The 19,654-nt window shown below is 48.2% G+C and overlaps 1 protein-coding gene across 1 annotated transcript in view; it reads right to left on the bottom strand.

Moving 5' to 3' along the window:
* Positions 1 to 4,680: 4,680 nt before the first annotated feature.
* Positions 4,681 to 19,654, bottom strand: part of Wwox (WW domain containing oxidoreductase) — a 972,155-nt gene continuing 957,181 nt past the window's right edge. The window contains exon 8 of the mRNA XM_033757877.1: positions 4,681 to 4,836. Coding sequence (XP_033613768.1) covers positions 4,690 to 4,836 — 147 coding nt within the window. The 3' untranslated portion in view covers positions 4,681 to 4,689. The remainder of the gene's footprint in view (positions 4,837 to 19,654) is intronic.

The raw sequence follows: 19,654 nt of genomic DNA, 5'->3' as shown, positions 1-19,654 counted from the left end.
CTCAGGGTCCTCTAGGATGCCACTGAATACTCTACATGACCACCTGTACTTTATTCTCTATTCCCCAAGGGACTTATTTCCTTTGAATACAAAATGAGCTCCCTGGGAGAGATGGAAGCCCCTGACACTCAGGCAGTGACTGAGGGTAGCTCCTAACAATCCCTGGGTCAGCTGCATCTGGAAAGAAGATGCATTAGCAACTCAAGAGGGACATCATTTATGGAGGAAACTGAGGCTCAGCAACATGAAAACATCTTCCTGACTGGTGTGATCTCTGCTCACCACCACAGCGGTTGTGTGTCAGAAAGAAGAAAGGAAGTTTTCAACCAGTGTTCTAAAGGTCACACCTCTGCACACATAGGTGCAGTGGCTCTACAGAGAGAAGATTTGAGAATATTAGAGAAGCTCTGAGTTCTCTGGAAATGGAGTGCGGCGAGCTTGTCAGTACGATCTTCACTGTTTTGGTCACTCTCTAAGTAAGGTCACCGGCAACCTCAAATTAGTCTCCATGATCAAGTTGGAAATGGAAAAAGCTCACAACAGGATGAGTCACATTCTGACATGTGCCCACACCCTGGGGTAGCACTGGGATCTGTTTTCAGCAAAATAAACCCATGTTTTACATGTTAAGATGATGTGTGTTGGTAACAACTCATCAAAATGACAACTGATTCTGTTGGAAGAATAAGCTGGTCCACTATGGGAGACCAACAGCTCATGCAAGATTTTCCCAACAGCAGGTGCTGGTTTTATGGCCACTAGAGCCCTTAAAGACAGTAGGGACCCTCCCTAGGGGAGACAGACTATTAGGAATGCTGGGCACTAAATTTCAGATCTTTCTAAAAGATTGGGCAGCCTCGATCTCAGTCATCAAATTCACCCTATTATTAACAATGGATGTGGTGGAAAGGAAGGAATAGGGACTTCAGAGTGTAACCAGACTGCAATTCCTATCCTTAGTAATGTGCTTCAGTCTTTATTTTCTTCATCTTTTTGAGTGAAGTCCTCCCACTCCACCCTGGATATGTTACAGCATCAAACATAGGCTCTAGACCCAGATACAGAGGCATGTGAAAGCCAGATTGACCACTTAGTGTTGTGAACTTGGGAAAGCTGCTTTTCCAAGCCCAGTTCCCACCTGTAAAATGGGTAGATTCAACAACAGAATCCACTTAAAATGATTCATAAGTGTGTGGCATCTCCTCCCACCTCATTATTGGGAGTTATAAGAGCAGATGGCTTTTAAAATGAATTTTAATAAACATATTTTTATGATCAGTAGACATTAGCTTCTGTTAGAATAGTAAAATATTTTTTAAAATTAAAATAATAGCAGTCTCAGCTCTCTCCCATGCACTCACCCAGTTCCATAAATCCCTTACTACCTTCCTTTCATTCATAATTTTGGAACCTCATGGGATGTTACATAGCTATTAAGAATCCCCAGGTAACAGTTGGGGTGTTATTTCCTTCACTATATATGTTCAGCTTAGAACTTTCTGGCACATAGGAGATGCCCAATAAATACTAAATAAATAATTGAAGTAAACAAAATGACAAGTACAGAGGACCATGCACATAGATAGCCTGTGTCAAGTGCTCCTATCTGTATTAATTCTTGGTTTTCAATAATGTGCAGGAACAAATACAGTAATAATTGACTTTACCTCCTAATTAACTCTTGCCATGGAGAAACTGTGGAAATCTGAGTATCCCCCAGGAACTCACTCTCAGTTTCCTTGGTGCCCTGCTGCCTTCTGGGAAAGGAAAGAGAGATGCATCATGGGTAGAGAGGTATATGATGGGTAAAACTGGCAAGGCTCCATCTGAGCTTATGACTCTCTCTGTCATTTCTCAAGTGCCTTAAGCATGACAAACCACAATTCTTAGGGGCTTCCTACTCTTTGTTGCTATGATCCCCTAGGAGAACTAGCTACTATGACACTTAATTTGTCTCTGGTTTAGTTTGCCAAACAGAGGTTCCATTGATAGCAAAAACTTAGGGTCTTTCCATCACTTTAAGCAGTCCATCCTTTTTTCTCTACTACATTCCTTCTTAGTCACCTCCTCCCTGGGTTCCCGATGTTTAATGGGATGCCTGGCCAAGTGCCTCACTGTGGCTCATCTGAAGCCCAGAATCTCCTTTGAACTTCACAGCCAAGGTGCTGAACTCAAGGGACTTCAGGACGGTGAAGGTTCCCATGACGAGGCTACACCAAGACTGTGACTCTTCCAGCTGAACCTCTTGGCAGTGTTTAATCATAGTGCCCCACGTTTCCTCAGTTCTACATCTCTGTTGACCACAGACATGCCTGCCCAGGATTTATGTAATGACACCTCTCCAGGGATGAGCATGAAGAAAGTACTCCACCACAGGAAACAATCACAGCATTTTAAACATACATCCTAGTTTTAGAATGGTAAAATGTGAAGTGCCCACGGCTCAGAATCAAGAGCCAGGATCCCACCAGACACCACTCACAAGTTGTTCCCTGGCTGTCCCATTTAGCCTCATGTTATTGGATCATTCCAGAAACCCTAAGGTTCTGTGTGTTTTTATACTAAGTTTCCTCTGGAACAAGAACTCCCAGAGAGTATGTGACTTGCCCAGACCAGGGAATCCTACAGCTTGTGCCAGCATCTCCCAGACTCCGACCTTTGGTAGCCATTGGTTGGAAAGTTAGGCTGAGATCTGAGGGCTCCTATCTTCCCTCTTGGGGAGTGGAATAAGATAGGAAAGATTTCCAAGATTGGAGTGTAGGGTTCAAAGAAGCAGGGCTAAAAGCAGGTGTCCTCCCCCAAGGTGTTATGGGGTGCCACCAGCAAAGGAACAAGAACAGCAGAAGGTCAAGATGGCCTGCGATGTGACAGAGCCAGGGTCTGACTCTTGGGATCCAGAGGCCCTAAGAATAGGGTGAAAATAATTAGGGTGGGAGGATTCAAATAGAAGACCCCGAACAGTCATTGAAATGGAAGACTATTTTTTAAAGTTCATTTCACTGTGTTTGCAGGGGGAAGTAGCGCCTGCAGCCAGCCAGTGCCAGGGAACCCAGTAATAGCAAGGCTCTGACTGTAGAGGGCCCAGTTTTTCAGCCCCGACCCCTTCTGCCTACTCTGCCTTTCTCCTCTCATTGACTGCAGAAAAAATACTGTGCTTCCGCTTTTCTTTCTGCAAGGCACTTTCTTCCCTTTCCCGCAGTACAGGCAAAAGTCATCCTGTCGCTGAAGAAGGCACTGGCATTATCTTCCCCATCCTCCTTAGGGTTCATTTTCTGAGTCCTTACTGAGTACCCAATGTACCAGGAATTCTACTGCTCCCCGGCAGTGACATTCAGGCCTCTTTACAGTCATGTGAAATGGGTACCACCTTTTGCCTTCACAGATGCAGAAAGCAAGGCTTCAGATTGTGTCCAAAGTCAGTAAACCCTGTGTAACCCTCCTCCCTCTCTCAAAGGGTGTGCTTTGAACTGCATGCAGCTCCTGCCTCTCCACCCTCCCCACCTCTTTGCAACACACACAGGACAGATGCTGCCATCGCACCCCTATCCTCAGGTCTCTTCGGGTTCTAAACAGTCAAACACGAAACAGACCCTTGCCTGGTTTCAGGGTAAGTAAACCTGCAAAGGTGGCGTCTCATGTGTAGCGGAGACAATCTGACTTGTCAAATCCCCTTATCGCAGATGCAGGGTGAGATAAGAGAAGGTATGTTCTTTTCCACAGAGACAGACCCAGAGCCAGGCCCTGTGATTAGATAGGAAGGTAGCGGCTCATTGGGTTACAGAGTAATTGCCTGCTCGCCTGGCCTTGATAACCGAGCCGCTTCCTTTAGAGACTGTCCTATATATCCGGCACAGGCCCTACCCTGCAAGGTCTGGAAGGAAGGGATTTCCGACTTGCTCTGCCTCCTGGATACTCAGACGAAGGATAATGTGAACAACTGCACGGAATTGGGGTGGGCTATGGCAGAGAAGCTAGTGGGGAGAGAAGTGCTGGGAGACAGCAAAATAAAATAGGGCACCCGAAAGGCCCGTTATGAGTGTTATTTTACTTGCCTCTTTCTTGGTAACGCTTGCCATGACCCTTCAATGTGGGCACAATTTGCTGTCCCACCAGTCTGTGACTTTGCAGCCCCGTGGGTCGGGAGAGTCTAGATAGCACCAGGGGACCACCAGTGCTGTGCCTGCATGGCGGACAGGTATTTAGTAATGAAATGGCAAGTCTTACCTTCCATGGTTAATTGCTTTTTAGTTTTAAGCAAACAAGCATTGCTTTAGTAATTTAGCAAATAGAAGAGGGAGATTGAGAACAAAGGAAGGAGTGGGACGGAGGAGAAGGAGGAGGAGGAAGAGGAGGAGGAGAAAGGAAATCGGGGTGAAAATGACCTTCAGACCACCATGGGCCGCTCAGGGGCACCCAACCCTGTGGGTCACACATAGCTCTTGCTGCTGACACTGCCCCCCTCACTCTTCCCTGGTTGCCCTGCCTCTCTCCCCATGGTGGGGTGCAGTGCTGAGAGCTCACTGTGGACTCTGCCCAGGGCCCTGGGCCTGCATTTGTCTCAGGGAAGCCCTGGCTCCCGCTTTCAGGCTACTCTGAGGATGTCACTGTAGCTCAGTGGCTCACATAGAGCTGAGGCAGGTAAAAAACAGCCTGGGGTAAGGTGAGAGTGGATCTTGCAAACTCATTGAGTCACAGGAGTGAAAGAGCAAAAGATTTTGGCCTGAGCCGACTGCAGAGTCCGAGGCACCTGTTGTCCGTCCCGGGCCTGGGTGCTGCCTCTCTTGTCATCAGAGTGCCGCTTGCTCTCTGAACTCCGTCTGCCCCAGAAGCCTGCAACTAAAGGAAGATAGGAAGTTACTGCCTCAAAAGAAGACAAGAAGGAAGAAAATATCCCATGCAGGTTTTGTAAAATTGCAGTGCCCATTTGCACACCACATCTTGGACAATTCCAACAGATGGGGGAAACTTACATTCCTCACCGAAGGTCACAGAAAAAGGTGGCAGGACACTCGCTTTCCATTTCAAAAAAGAGGTATGAGGAGCCCAATGCCTTCATGCTGTTCTTGGGGACCAGAGGGGCAAGCTCCAGCTAGTTTGGAGGAAAAAAATGTAGGCAAGAGAAAAGGAAGCAGGAGATGCTCTGGACACAGGCATCTTCCTCTCTCTTGTGCTGAGAACTGATTCGAGCCCAGATAGGAGGCTGCCCAAGAGAACGGCAGTGAGGGGCTGGATACCAGAGAGAGATCCAGGCTAAGGAGCCTGCCAGGTCCCATGGGGGGAAGGGGTGACCTGCGCTGAGGCTGTGCGTGTCTGAATATGGTGCATTTTCCAGGAAAAAAAGAAAAAGCAAAGGCCCTCCACAGCCTGCAGGGTGAGGCGTGCACTCCTGGGAGCAGCAGGGGCGCCCGGGCACTTTGCTGCAGTAGCACAGCCCCTCTGCCCAGCCAGCACCTGCCAGCCTGCAGGCTGTGCCAAGAGCAACTCCGTACCAACTTCAATAATATTGCAATTCAGTATTTCAATAATGCTACAAGACTCGTTTGGAACCCGACCAGGGATGGCTCAGGGCAGTAATTTTCCTTTTAGCAGTGGGAGCTGAGATGCTACAATTTCCCAAAGATAATACCACCCCACCCTTCCAAGGAAGAACCCCCTAAACCCAGCCGAGGGAGAGAGATTGACCCTGGGAGCTGCTGACAACAATGGCAGGGATTCCAGCCCCCCCAGGGTGGAGGATGAAGCACTTTGCTGAGTGTCCCTCAGGGGTGCACACAGGCGGCTTTGTGTCCGCCTGCTGGGTAAGGAGAGGAACCACCTATGGGGACAGTGCAGCCCCACCTAACTCCAGATGTGAGATGGCTGATGGCGAGCCATGGTCACCCTTCCCAGGGCAGCAGGCCTTCCACCTGGCTTGGCTCCCAACCACACCTCTGGGGCTTCTCACTGGATTCCTTTTGTCCCAAACAGCCATTGCCAAAGGCACCTTGCAGACTCCTTTTTGCTCAACTTTTTGCTCAACTTTCCCCCTGACTTTCCCCTCCCTTTATGCAAAAGAAGAAGGAGGAAGTGCCTTGTGTCCCCAGCCAGGTCACAGTCAGGCAGTGGACTCTTATGCAAAAAGGGCAGCTGGACCCTTGTCAAATGGCACTGAGGTTGTACTGCCCAGTTCCATTAAAATGGGGAGAAATCCCCAGGTTTTATTAATTTCTGATTCTCAGAGTTCATCTTCTGATATTTATTCATACAGTCTGCGAACTGACCACTGCTTGCCATGTGATAGATAATGCCCTTTAAGCCACGGTATGAGTTGCAGTAATGTCACCAGGCTATTAACCTCTGAGTATTTGCATTATTAGTCACTTTCTAAGTCCTTGGAGTTAAAGCAGCCACTGAGATTTTTTATTTCCATTCTGCAGAAGCCAGGGTCAAGGAGTGTGAATTTCCTGCAGCAAGCAGAGCCGGCTGAGGTGTTGTAGTTGGACCCTTCGCTTTGGTTTGAGGGGGCAGGGTGGGAGATATGCTAATGGCCATGCGTAACGCGTATGGAGAAAGTTTAGCACAGGAGCAGACTTCTAAACAAGCTTGACGTGCTTTCCCTGGGCAGATGGGGACTGGAGCCTGGGATGGAGTTTCACTGCTCTGGGGTCTGTATGAAAGCTGAAGCATTTTAGGTTTTGACAGGTGTGATGGGCTTCCTCTAAACGTGAAATATCTGTCCAGATAAAATGTCCGTGCTCCGTAATGGGAGGCGATGTACCAAAATCTAAGGCAAAATGGGGCACGTATGAAAACCAACTGGAACACGTAACTTCAGGCGCATAAAGAAAGCAGAACTTTTGGAGAAATAAAGAGGGGGAGGAGGTGAGAGGGAGGGAGGGAGAGGGAGGGAGGAGGAGGAGAGAACTGCAAGCCCAACAAAATGGTAGCCTCAAGTGAATCTTCTACAAATAGCCAATAAAGGCAATTATATAACAGGGCACTGTGAGCAGCTGGCCGTGACTCAAGGCGCCAGCCAAATGAGGCCACTGCATGCTAGAACCAGGAGGCTTCCTACCACCATTCCCTGGCTCCCACCGTGACCGGACCTCAGCTTCTGTGACTCTCATTATGGTGCTCGTGTGAATGGCTTGTGGCCCCCCTCGCTCGCTGAAGGTGGCCCCCCGTGTTCTCTGAGCAACACCGGCACGGGCGGGGAAGCACTCAGGTTCTTGATTCAGGAGAAGGCACTTTCCGGATTACAGGACATGCTTGCCAGAGACAGGCACCTGTCGGGAGAAACCCAAGGAACTGCAAACCAAGCTGAAGGGACTGTGACAGCCAAACACACACAAGGAAGGCCCTGGCTTCCATCCCTAGCACCACAAAAACCACAAAAGGAATGGGGTCTTCAGTATCTGGAGATGCCAACGAAAAAGATGGAGAAAGTTCCTATTTGAAATAATCTTTACAAATAATAGCGAATTTCATCAAATACTTTACATGATTTTCTAGCTTCATGCCAAGCATTTCAGCCCTTCAGTAGGACCATTGCTTAATCCCCAAGGCTTCCTGAGACAAGCACCCCTCCTCTCCCATTTTCCTGACAAGTACACTGAGTCTCCGCGAGGTTACTTGGCCTGTCTGCATCGACACGGGCTGTTAAGTGAAGGAGGCCCCTCTCACAGGTCCATCGCTGCCATTCAAGACTTCTCTGGAGTCCAGGGCATTTTTCTAAGTTAATGCCCCACTTCTTAAAAAACTATTTCCTCCTCCAACTAAGACCTGAGTGACCAAAGTCCCTGAACCACGGCCCGGCATATCTGATGGTTCCAGGTATCTCCAGAGATCGATGTGGACCTGTGCCGGGTCACTTCAGCAGTAGTGATCAGTATTGATCATTTCGACAGTTCCATCGATTAGGTCAGTGTGGCTGACCCCACAGCCATGACACGGGCTGTCCTCCCCAGGGATCTGTCAGGTCTTATCTCCACTGTGGTCAAAACAGGGGAAACCAAGGCATGGGCCGGTGGTCACGGGGCGGATGGACGCGTTCAAAGAACAGGAAGCCAGTGCTGCTTCCGCCCAGTCTTGCCCAGTGTCCACCCCCTACCTCCGGGGGTCGTGCTGATCCTGGAAATGGCTTTCGCTAACGTTCACGGCCGCTTTGTCACCTTGCAATCTGGTGACACATCAAAGTGACCATCATCCCAGCACGATGCAAGGCCCGAATATTTTATACTCTCTATATATTTGAGAGGCAAACACAGACATCATTCTAGAAAAGTCAGGAACAGGCGGGGAGTAAGATGACTCATTTGGGCCAGGTAGTTATAATGCACATGAGCCCCCTTTGCGGTTAGATTTTATGTGGTTTCTCTTCATACACTTGTTGTTACTGCTTTTCTTTCTTTTTTCCCTTATCTAAGTGAAGAGCAGCACTGGGCTCTACCGTGTTGTAAGGTTGCTGCCTGTCATTTGGAGGCTGTGATTGAGTGTGTGGGTGTTTCTTCACTTCCAGTTTCCAGCGGGCAGAGGAACCACTAGTGCCCTACAATCACCCTGAAGGGGGCTGACATGGCCCCAAAGCAGAAGCCCAGGCTGCATGTGTACACCCGGGAGCCTGGGCTGTGTCTCCCCCTGGTCCTCCGCCGGACTGTCCTCGGGTCTGGGGTTGGCCACACCAGGCAGCCTGAGCCCCACCCTCAGAGGAAGGTGTGCATGTTCAGAAGTAGCCAGTGATGAGCAGGTCGTGTGATCAGGGCATCTGGGTCACAGCGACCCCACACTCACCAGCCCTGCTGCCAGGCTCTTATTTCTGAATCACAAGAGATTTTCATCTCAGTGTGGTCTGGGGAGACCCATTTTCTCTCCGGAAAAACTGGGTCAGGGTTATGGGACTCATCTTGCAGACAGACTCTTCAGAGTGCCCACATGGAGAGTGCTACACACAGGCAGGAACACCACTGATGTGAACAACCAGGACAGCACGTTGTAGATATGGAGGGCTGCGACATCCTAGGCCTGGGCTCGAGTGGTTTTTCACAAAACAGCCAGACAGCCCTCATAACAGCAGCGACTTTTAACATCTCCATTTGACAGGGAGGTAGGTGAGATACAGCAGGTTTAAATCTCTTGCCTGAGGGAACAACAGCCAGCAAAGGGCACACAGTCTAAGTCTGGTCCGGAATCCTACTGTATATGTAAGAGTACTGCTGTGGTGATTGGCCTGGCCATCATACAAAAGTGAATACGATGAGGAGAAGCTGATAATCATGTCAGCAATTAATATTCATCAAGCCCCCTTACCCTGTAACAAGAACTAACAAGAAGTAAGCCAATGGCTTCACCATCAGAATGTTGCAGAGATTGTAGTTTCTTTCTTTCCTTCCTCTCCTTTTTGCCACACATCCAATTCTTCGGTAGGTCTTACTACCACCTGTACCTTATGAACCCTTCCTCTCCATCTGTAGGAGGCTGAAGGCCATGTTGCTTCCATCACTACAGACTTACACTAAATCTTACCCATGAAGGCTCGGGAGAGAGGTGTGTGGGGAAACTGAATGAATTAGTACCTGGTGTCATCACCCATTGTAGCCTGTCACTCTTTTGCCACAAGAAGCAGAGGTTGAGAGTGGCAAAGGACACAGATCACATAGAGAAACAGAATAGGAAGAGCAGAAATTGCAGGGCAGTCCTGGGTTTGAGGGCGAGTCTTACTTAAGGAGAACTTACCACTTTAAGAATCCATTGGAGATGGATATCCCTTTCCAATACGGAAGCCAGGAAGGCCAGTAGTACTTGTCCTATCTTCCCCTGGGTCCCTTGGAACTGGGTCCCCTGGGTTTATGGCCTGGGCTCAACCAATCATAAAGTAACACAAGAACCCCAGATTTTAGATGTTGCCAGGGAAGCTAAGAAGTGGCAAGGGACACCCAGAGCTTGAGATGCCGGGGTTGGAGCCCAGGATCGGGAAGCACACTGAGGTCCCTGTGTCCCACATAGCACAACCATCGTGCCCATGAAGGCTGCGGCTGCAGGACTGGCCTGCCTTCCACCTCCCTTGTTTCCTGAGCCTCATTCTCCAGCTTTCCTGGGAGCCCCTCACCCATGATCCGTTCAGTAAATTCTCTCTGCTTAAGTCTCCCAGACCCCATTTCTACTGCTTGCAACCAGAAACCTGTCTGCTACAGCTCAAGTTCAAAGTGATGCCTCAGCCCCAGAGCCCCAAATTAGATCCAACTCCTCTATTAGCTCTCTGGTACATCAGGAGGACCTAATCTCTGCAGTTCCCTGGCAGCTCCTTCCATAGACCCGGAGGGTGTGAGGATTCTTGAGCTCCTTTGCCATTAACCTTTCAGACCTTCAGCTGCTAACCAGAGAACACTGAGGTGTCTCTAAAGAGGGATGCCCCTCAGGCACACTACCCCCATGAACCCCAGGTAGGAAGAGCATGCAGCATCTGGCCCGAGTTTGTTCCAGCAGCAGAGTGAGGTGGGAAGCAGGTTGGGACTGGCACTACCTCGCCTCTGCAATGCTGGCTGCCTGCCACTGAGCACCAGAGGAGGAGACGGCTGCATGGCTGGAGATGTAGCGCTGTGGCCAGGCACTGGTGGGAGCTGTCAAACACTCACTTATTCATCGCTGAGCCCAAGGAACAGAGGCAGTTCACCTGCCCTGGCTGACTCCCCTCCTCCGCTGCCTGCTCCCTGGGACCAGCTCCCGGCCTGTTGCTGTGACCTTGTTTCTTTGGATGTTCGAATACAAGCCGAGATGGGTATTAGCCGTAATTACTCAATCCCCACCATTCTGGAGGCCGCTCTTTGTACCAGAGTGGAGAACCTTCATTGTCCACATTGCTTAAATTGCTGAACATTGTGCCATCCCTTCTGAATTAGTGCTCGTTAATAAGCTGGCGGTCCTAGAAACTCCCTATTTATTATTCAGAGGCCAAGTAGAATCCAAGCAGCTGCATTGCAATGCTACTCATGTGACTTTTGATCTATCATGGAAAGAAATGAGGGAGAGAAACACACACACACACACACACACACACACACACATATTGTTTTGTTGCTTTCTTGACCAAAGGTAGCATGGGCACAGAAATAATCATTTGATGCCCCTTGTTTGCTTTCAAATAAAATATATATGATTGAGGAAGAAGTCTCTTCTCTCTTTCTTCCTCCTTCTTGTCCTTTTCTCCCTCCTCTCCTTCCTCTTTTACTTCTCCTCCTCCTCCTTCTCTTCCTTTTCCTTCTTCCTTTCCTTGAATGGTTGATGCTCTTCCTTCATGTTTCAAAGCCCTCCGCTCCAATTTTCATAATCCCAATTCAGAAAACACCACTTTTCTTATCTCTCACGGACTTCTCTTTTGCCCCCTTTGTCCCTAATTTACACAGTCTAAAGGGCCAATTCCGATATTGAGATTAGACCCCCCCCAAAAAAAAGCAAGATAAAAATTAATGCTAAACCAGGTGGTCCAAATGTTCTCAGCCCAAAAGAGAATTCAGTTTCATTCCTGAAGCCTGCAGATTGGGAAGACTGAACACCAGAGGCAGCACTGACTTCCTCTTGTGCTTATGCAGTAACCCGAGACAGCATCCATGGTCGCCCAGGCATCCATCCGTAGCTTGCCTGCAAAGGGGAGGGAGCCCTGCCTCCCAGGCTGACATTGATGTTTCTGCAAGGACATTCTGCCAGGGTGCGACAGGTCACCACCAAATGGATTGCTCCCCAGTGGGTTGGGCTCCAGTCACACTGTCAGGTAAACACAGAAATATTCTGTCTTCGCCTGCCAAGCCTTCTCAAGTGTCTGCATTTGTTATTGCATCCCGGGTCCCACAAGGTACCCGCCCCCCCACCCCGTATTTCTTTAGAGAGGAAATGTAAGCCATATGCTTTCACCTTATTTCCACTGAATGTATCCAAATGCTGTTTGGGGCCAGACGTATTCTTCTGCAGTGAGCCTTTTCGCTGGAGTACATAGGCAATTGCCCTTCTTTTTAACCTGTTTTGCCGTAACTAAAGCAGATCTGTGATACGGGAGTAAATACGGGAGTCTTTGGTAGATAGATACTGACCATGAGGAAGTGGATTCTGATCATCCTGACTGGTCTTCTGCTTGGGTTGTTCAGAAACACAGGCATGCAGCGGCGGACAAATGACATCAGGGTCTCCTAACCAATGACAGCGCTCGTTCCTTGCGGTTGCGCCTGAGAATCCTTCTCAACACAAGTCTCGGAAGGGTCCGTCTGAATTGCAAGGCGGCCTCATTCACCACGCCCACCACAGACACAGTTATACAGCACTTCATGGGCCCGAGCTTCCACGCTCCCTCGGGCACAGAAGCCCCGAGGGACACAAGGGTGAGGAGGCTCCCAAGTCCAAAGGCAAGTTGGGGACCAGCCCCAGCAGGGAGCAGTCTTAAGACGCGGCAGCCGAGTAATACTGGGAGCCTGGTGAGTCTTTGAAGAAGTAGGCAGAGCCTTTAACGTCCTGCCGGCATTTCATGCCAGGCTCCGACGCTATCTTAAGCCCTGCTATTTATCTGCCTGGTGAGGCACAACACTTACTTATTAAAAACATATCTATCATGGTTAATGACTTGAATTTTCCCTTTAATACAACTCCAGTGACAGGTGTAAAGGGAAGATGAGAGTCAGATGCTGCTGCAATATGCTTCCCCCTCGAAGATGTCTAAACCATCAGTCTCGCTGCCTGGGGTGGGGGGAGCGGGGCCCCCACCGCTCCACCCCCAGACGCGCGCGCGCAGGCACATATGCACACGTACGCACACGCGTACAGATTACACGCTTGTGTTGGATGGGAAATCGTGCCATTTGCAGTTTCAGATAAAAGCATGTCTGAGTGCATATGGAAAGTACCATTAGGAGCAACTCGGAACGCTGAGTAAAATGGGTCATTAGGCTTTTGTTTGTTGGAGAGTGTCTCCCATCTGACAGTACCGAATGGTACCACTCTTAGCAGCTTATGTTCCCAGTTACATTAAACAGACAAACAGATTGACTATTTTGCATCTCTCATTCGACAACAGCTTGTCTTCATTTGCCGCACACGGGTGGCAGCGCTGAAAGCACGGTGGATTGCTGTAGCCAAGTCCCTGGTTTTGAGCAACAGCAGATGCCAACATTTAACTTCAAAATCAATCAATTCTTTTTCCTGAGTATGGATAAAAGGTCTAGTAGAGCGCCTGAAGAGGATTTCTGCTGCTTACAGCTGAAAACATAGAAGCCACACTCATTACCAAAGTTTCTGCAAGAGATACCTAATGTGTCGAGCTTGCAGGGGGAGGCCTTGGGAAGAGACGAGTCCCTGAGGAAGGGACATAGCAGCGGGCCAGTGACAGTCACCCTGTCACCTCCACATAAGGATGTGTGCTCTGAGTTCCTCTGGATTCAGGCCCTGACTTTACCAGTTCGTCTGATTCTGCCTCAAGGTTTTAATACGCAGGGACAGAAAAGAGTCATTTTCATGCTGACCACTTTTCTCGGTAGCCTGTGGCCAGAGGTTCATTAAAAGCTTTCTGAAAGAGGGAGAGCATCCTAGAGACCATTTCTCCCCAGGAACTGGAGAGCCAGCTGCTGGGTTTCAAGTCAAGCAGATCATGACTTCCTGGATCAGCTGCCCCTGCCCCTGCCCCTCTGGCCCTGAGTCAGTCCAAGATCTGGCCCCTCCGCCACTCTGTGCCACCCTGGGCCAATGCTGAGCCCTGCTGCCCTGTGAGATGCAGAGGCACAGTGCTGGGATCCCCTGGGCTTTGGCTCAGGACAAACCAGGTCTCAGTTCTCTCTGTTGCTCTGAAGCGCTGTGAGACCTTGTAAAATAAACAGACTTCTCTGACTCCATTTCCTTTCCCATCGTGCCAGGGTAACAATGTTGGTTCCACTTCATGGGGGTCTCAAGGGGCTTAAATAAGGTCCAACATATGAAGCCATTGTACCTGGACAGCAAGAGGTCCTCCATGGTGCATAAGAATATGGGTGTGTGTGTGTGTGTCCGTGTGTGTGTTACAAATGCATTGCTGTAAAGCATAATAAAATGCACATAAACAACAGGAACAGACATAAACAAATTTGTGCACAATCATTTATGTATAACATGTCAAATGTCATCATAGAGCCCCACCCCTAACCACAGGACAGGGATAGGGCCATCCTCATTCTGTCTCCCCTTGGTCCCCTTCAGCCTTGTCACATAAAGGTTCGCACCCTCAAACAGGAGAACAAGGTTGTTCCTTCCGTGTTGTCATGCTAACTCCTAACTGAGCACCTACCCTGCCCTTGAGGGTGACCTGAAACCTAAAACCAGCTTGGGGTCGATGGATGCTGTTGTTCGGGAGGAGTGGTGTTGCTGTCCCCAAGTCCCCCCGCCAGCCAGTGGACCAGTGGGCATTCACACCCAGGCTTTCCCACATCCTGCAGGGTCCCTGGCTGTGGGGGAGACAGGCTCTTGTGGAATCAGACAGCACAGCACTGGGACTGGTCCTCCCAGGGCCCAGTTGGCTCTGCAGAGTAGGAAAAGGCACCACGCTGGGCCTCCTGTCCCAGTTAAAGACCCCCTCTTTGTCAAGCTGCAGGCTGCCTTCTCCCAGGGGACCTATTCTGTGACTGTCTCTTCTCTCCCCTCCTCCCTACTCACGCCCTGCCCACTCCCCTGTCCTCTGTTCTCTTTCCCTTTCTTCTCTTTGCGTTGATGAGTTGGTGAGTGAAAACAGACACAAAACCAAGCACTTTGCATTTTATCGGAACTTGTAGTCAACCCTTTAGCTTATTTTTAAAACATTTTGTTGACCTGTAATCACGTAAAACATTAGATTTCTGAATAACATCTTACTGACAAATCAAAAATAAATCCCTGGTCATAACTACCATCTCCCTAAAAAAAAAAAAAAAAAAAAAAAAAAAAAAAAAAAAAAAAAAAAAAAAAAAAAAAAAAAAACTGTAAAGGAGGGAATTTTTTGTTTCATTTTTATTGTAGTTTTTCCTTCCATCACTTTCAGCAACTCACAAGAATCCTAGGATAATCTTAAGGTTCGAGATAAGGCTCAGTAAGAGTTAAATCACTAACATTCAAATAGTCAACAGTCCATAAATGTTATCTGCTGTTAAGATTTTATTCCATACATTTATCTGGCTTAGAAACAATCATTCGCCATTATGACTTATGTAAGACAAGTCATAACCAGCACTGATTAATATTTGAACTTCACTGTGCTGGAAGATAAGTTAGGTAGAACTCTTGAAGATATCGGGATAGGAAAAGACTTTATGAACAAATCCTCAATAGCATGGGAACTAACACAAAGAATCAACAATTGGGATCTCATCTTTTTAAAAAGCTTCTGCACTGCCAGAGAAATCACAAGCAGAGCTAAGAGGCAACCCACAATGTGGGAAAAAAATTTTCCCAGCTATTCCTCAGACAAAAGTCTACTATCTAGAACATATAAAGAAAACACACACACACACACACACACACACACACAAATCAGACCCCACCCCAAATATAAAGACCCAATTCAAAAATGGGCATCTGAAATGAACAGACATTTCTCAGATAAACAAGTAAAAGCAGTGAATAATCATATGAAAAAAGGTTCAATATCATTGGTCATTCAAAAGATGCAGATGAAAACAGCACTGAAATTGTACCTCACCCCAGAAAGAATGGCTGCTATCATGAAATCAACCAGTAACAAATGCTGGTGGGGGAGTGGGAGATAAGAACCCTTCTTCATTGTTGGTGGGAGTGCAGACTGGTGCAACCACTGTGGAAATCAATATGGAGATGTCTCAAAAAACTAGGATTAGAAGTCCCATTTGACCCAGCTATCCCTCTGCTGGGTATCTTCCCAAAAGAATTGAAAGAATCATACCACAGCAATATATGCTCACCCATGTTGATAGCAGTACAGGTTGTAATAGCTAAAACTTGGCAACAGCCCAATTGCCCATCAACTGGAGACTGGATAAAGAAGATGTGGCTTTTTAAAATCTAAAATGGAATACTACTAAGCCATAAAGAATGAGAAACTGGAGAGATTTATAGCTAAGTGGATGCACATTGAGGCCATATGCTTATGTGAAATTAATAAGACACACGTGTAAATATGGAATAGTTTCTCTGGTGTGAAAAAGTAAAAGTGTAAATAAGGCTTAAAATGTATAGTTGATATTGTGTAATAGGAAGAAAAGGTCTAAAAGAGTAGAGGAAGTGGGAGGGGTAGGTAGGGGAAAGGTTAAAAGGGAAAATGAAAAATTTGTGAAAAGGAAAAACACGGAAACAAAGTTTTTGTAAACAGGGAAGGGTGGAGGTCTGGGGAATGGGGAAAAATAAGAACCTGGTAAGTCACATATAGGCACAATATCCCACTGAGGAACGTAACTGTGTTGTATACCTAATACGTACCAATAGATTTAATAAAGATTTAAAAATATATATTTGAACCTCACCGACCAAACATTTTTGGAGTGCAACCTTCATGACATAAGCTCCTGCGTGCTGAGGAAGAGAAGCCACACGGAATTGCACAAAAGGACCCAAAGGAGTTGGACAATCCCAGATAGGCGGGCTAAAGAGACAACTCCAGCCCAGAGCCTAAAACAACAGGATAAAGCCTTCTATCAGTCACTCGGCATCCACACAGGAGAGAGAGAAGAAGCGAACTCCTAGCCACACTGACCACATATCTGCACAGAGCTGGGAAGCAAGAATCACTGCCTTAGAAGGATCAAGGTCAAGGTGCCTATGGGTTGCAGAGTCACTGGTCAGGACACTGGTGGCAAAGTGTCCTTCCAGGGCCTCGATTTTTAGGTCTGAAGGGTCCAGGGCATCCACCCTTAGCTTGGGGTGAGGGCAGACCCACCAGAGATAACTCTAGAAACCTACCAGTTAATTGAGTTTCCTTCTCTTCCTCACGCTCTCCTCCTCCCGTGGCTCCCCCTTTCTCCTCGCTCTTTGTGTCCCTGGCCTGGCATTTAGGGCCTTTTGTTGGCTTAATAGAGACTGAAACTTGCTTGGGGGCTGGAGTTGGCTGTTTTAATTCAACAGCGGAAGGTTTTTTTCTTTGTCTTTGTTTGTTTTTCTTTTCCTTTTTCTTCTTCTAAGCCTGGCAGACAATGCCTTTGCAGAGCAGAAGCTGTGTGTTGGGTACTCCAGGAACCTGAACAAAACCCTCATTAAGGGGAGGTGGGATTTCCTGGTCACAGCTTTTAGCCAAAGGGCAAAGGTTGCCCATTAACCAGCTTCCAGTCTAAACAGACCTGTATAAAATGACAGGGAGGAGAGGGAGGAAAAAGGGAGAAAAAAGTCAAATACATGCTTGCCATTCTGCCGTTCTCAAGTCCTCGGCAGGACAGCGGAGTGGGGTTGCCCATCAGCCCACACAGTGACCCTCAGAGGACCCCTGGAAAAGGGAAGGGACTGTTCCATCTCTGCAGGACCCGTGGGCAAGGGGCTCGGGGCTGGGGCTCTCACGCCACACCACGGACCCATCTGCCTTCGACCCTGGGCCTAGTGTCAGTCAGACTGTACACAAAAACTTTCTGGGCACTGGTACACAACTGGGCATCCTGCACATAACTTTTGAGGGGTTCTTTTAAGTCACCCCCTCCAAAGCCACCAAGATCCTTCCAGATGTGTACGGGCTCCTGTCACCTCCCCACTGCCCTGCTCCCTCCAAGTAAGACCTCACAACTTTCCCCTTCTGGTGTTTATGACCGCAGAAGACTCAGCTCTTGGCAGCCATGGCATCTTGGCCCTCGTCCTCTCCCTCAATGGGGAGAGCTTTCCTTGAGTCTGAGCAATCTGGCTGCTCCTTGGTGTCCTGTCCCACACTCGGTCCCAATGCTCCATAACACAGGTAGACAAGAGGGTTCCTCACTGCACCCTCCAGACCTCAGCCAGAAATTTCCCTGCTCTTCCTTCCAAAACTGGAGCTGGATTGCAAAAGCAATGTACTCCACAGCTTGGGTGAGGGGGCTGCTGAAGTTTGTAGCGTGGCATTAGACAAATGTGGAACGGTGCATTAGACCACTCAGGTCTTACGAACAGGGCTGCTTTGGTTCACTCCAAACAGAGGAATACAGCAGAACACCTGCTTTCCACATACAGGGCGGTCCCCAGAACCAAGGAGGATAGTGAACTGGGCCCAGAATAGCTGCTCCCACCCCCAGATTTACCAACCAGATAAGCCACTTTCCCTCTCCAGGGACAGACTCCACTCCCTAGGCAGAGTGAAGAGAGAATACAATGCAAACTGTGGCTTCTCAACCTCAGCCTGGGCTCCATTTGTGAGCCACCTGAACCTTGGCATCATCTTTTGTTGTCCTAGCCCTGAAATTCTTAATAAGTTTGAACAAGGGGCCCCATATTTTCATTTTGTAGTAGACCAGCCCTGTGCAGAAGGAAATCCAATGCAGGGATGCCTATTGTCCCCAACATGCCCTCAATGAGAGAAACCAAGTGTCCCCAACCCCCTGTTTCTGTAAAACTCAATTCTTACCCAGGCAATAGCACAGAAACCCCACAGTGTGACCACAATGGGCTCCAGTTCCCTGTTCCCTTTCCCACCCTGGTTTCCTTACACAAGTGTACCACACTCCGAGGCATGGGCAGGGCCTTATTCATCTCTTTTCCCATCCTCAGGCCCAGCACACAGTAGGTTTTTCAGCACATGCTGACTCTGAGCTTCCATGACACCTTTGCCATGCTGCTTTTGCTATTTCCTCTGGGTGGAGATTCTTACATTGCATTTAGTCTACTGTGAATAATTACCAGGAAGAGCTCCTCCAATGAAATTTTTCATGTTAGCCTTTTGGGGGCCCTGTGCTACCCTAGAATCTTCTGATGGCCTTGAGCTAACCAACAGAGCAACATGAGGTCATGTCAGACCTCATGACACGCGCGCTGACATGATCCAGTCAGCATCCCCACAAATATTACCTGGGAAAAGGGGCTGCTTGCACGGGAGAAGTGGCTGTGAAAGAGCAGAGTCCTTAGGCAGCCCGGGACACTGAAGATCTGCAGTTCTCCTCTTCCCGGCCCTTGACAGGCAATTCTCTTCTGTGAAGGCTTTTATTTTCTTTAAAAAAGCCAAGTCCTTGCCTATACAGAGTAGAGTCCACTCCCCAGGACATAGAAGAGCAGTCAGATTACAAGCTCAGAAAAACACAGGAGGGAAAACGGAACCTTCTCAGTAGCCTTGAACTAAAAGGGGAAATAACAGGTAACCTGGAGAGAAACTGAATACTCTGCTCCCATTAATCTGTGGGTTTGCCGGGCAGAGCCAGCCCTGGGTCCTGAGGTTTCTGCTTCTCTTGACCCTGGAGCAGGGCGGAACTAGAACAAGGCCTGAGTTCACTAAAAAGATTTAAAGAGCTGGGGAAATTTTTTTAAAAAGTCATGAGTCTTTGAAGTAGCAGACAAATATAGTATAACTGGGAAGATGCTGAAATGTCTACTTCTGGGACCATTTTTTTTTAAATAGATGAATCCTGCAAAACTGTACAATGCTCTTTAAACTGTTGTGTGGCCTTCCTCAACTCTCATCTGCATGACCAGATTCATAAAAGTAATGATCTTTATTAGGTGCTCACTTTATATGTAAGACCTTATTTAATCCCATATTGATGCTACGAGGAAGAATTTATCCCAT

This window comes from Fukomys damarensis, unplaced genomic scaffold, assembly GCF_012274545.1.
Source record: "Fukomys damarensis isolate Sample0158 unplaced genomic scaffold, DMR_v1.0_HiC HiC_scaffold_32, whole genome shotgun sequence".
Lineage (NCBI taxonomy): Eukaryota > Metazoa > Chordata > Mammalia > Rodentia > Bathyergidae > Fukomys > Fukomys damarensis.
The sequence above is the reverse complement of the archived record's forward strand: the minus strand, read 5'-3'. Positions and strand labels throughout refer to the sequence as shown.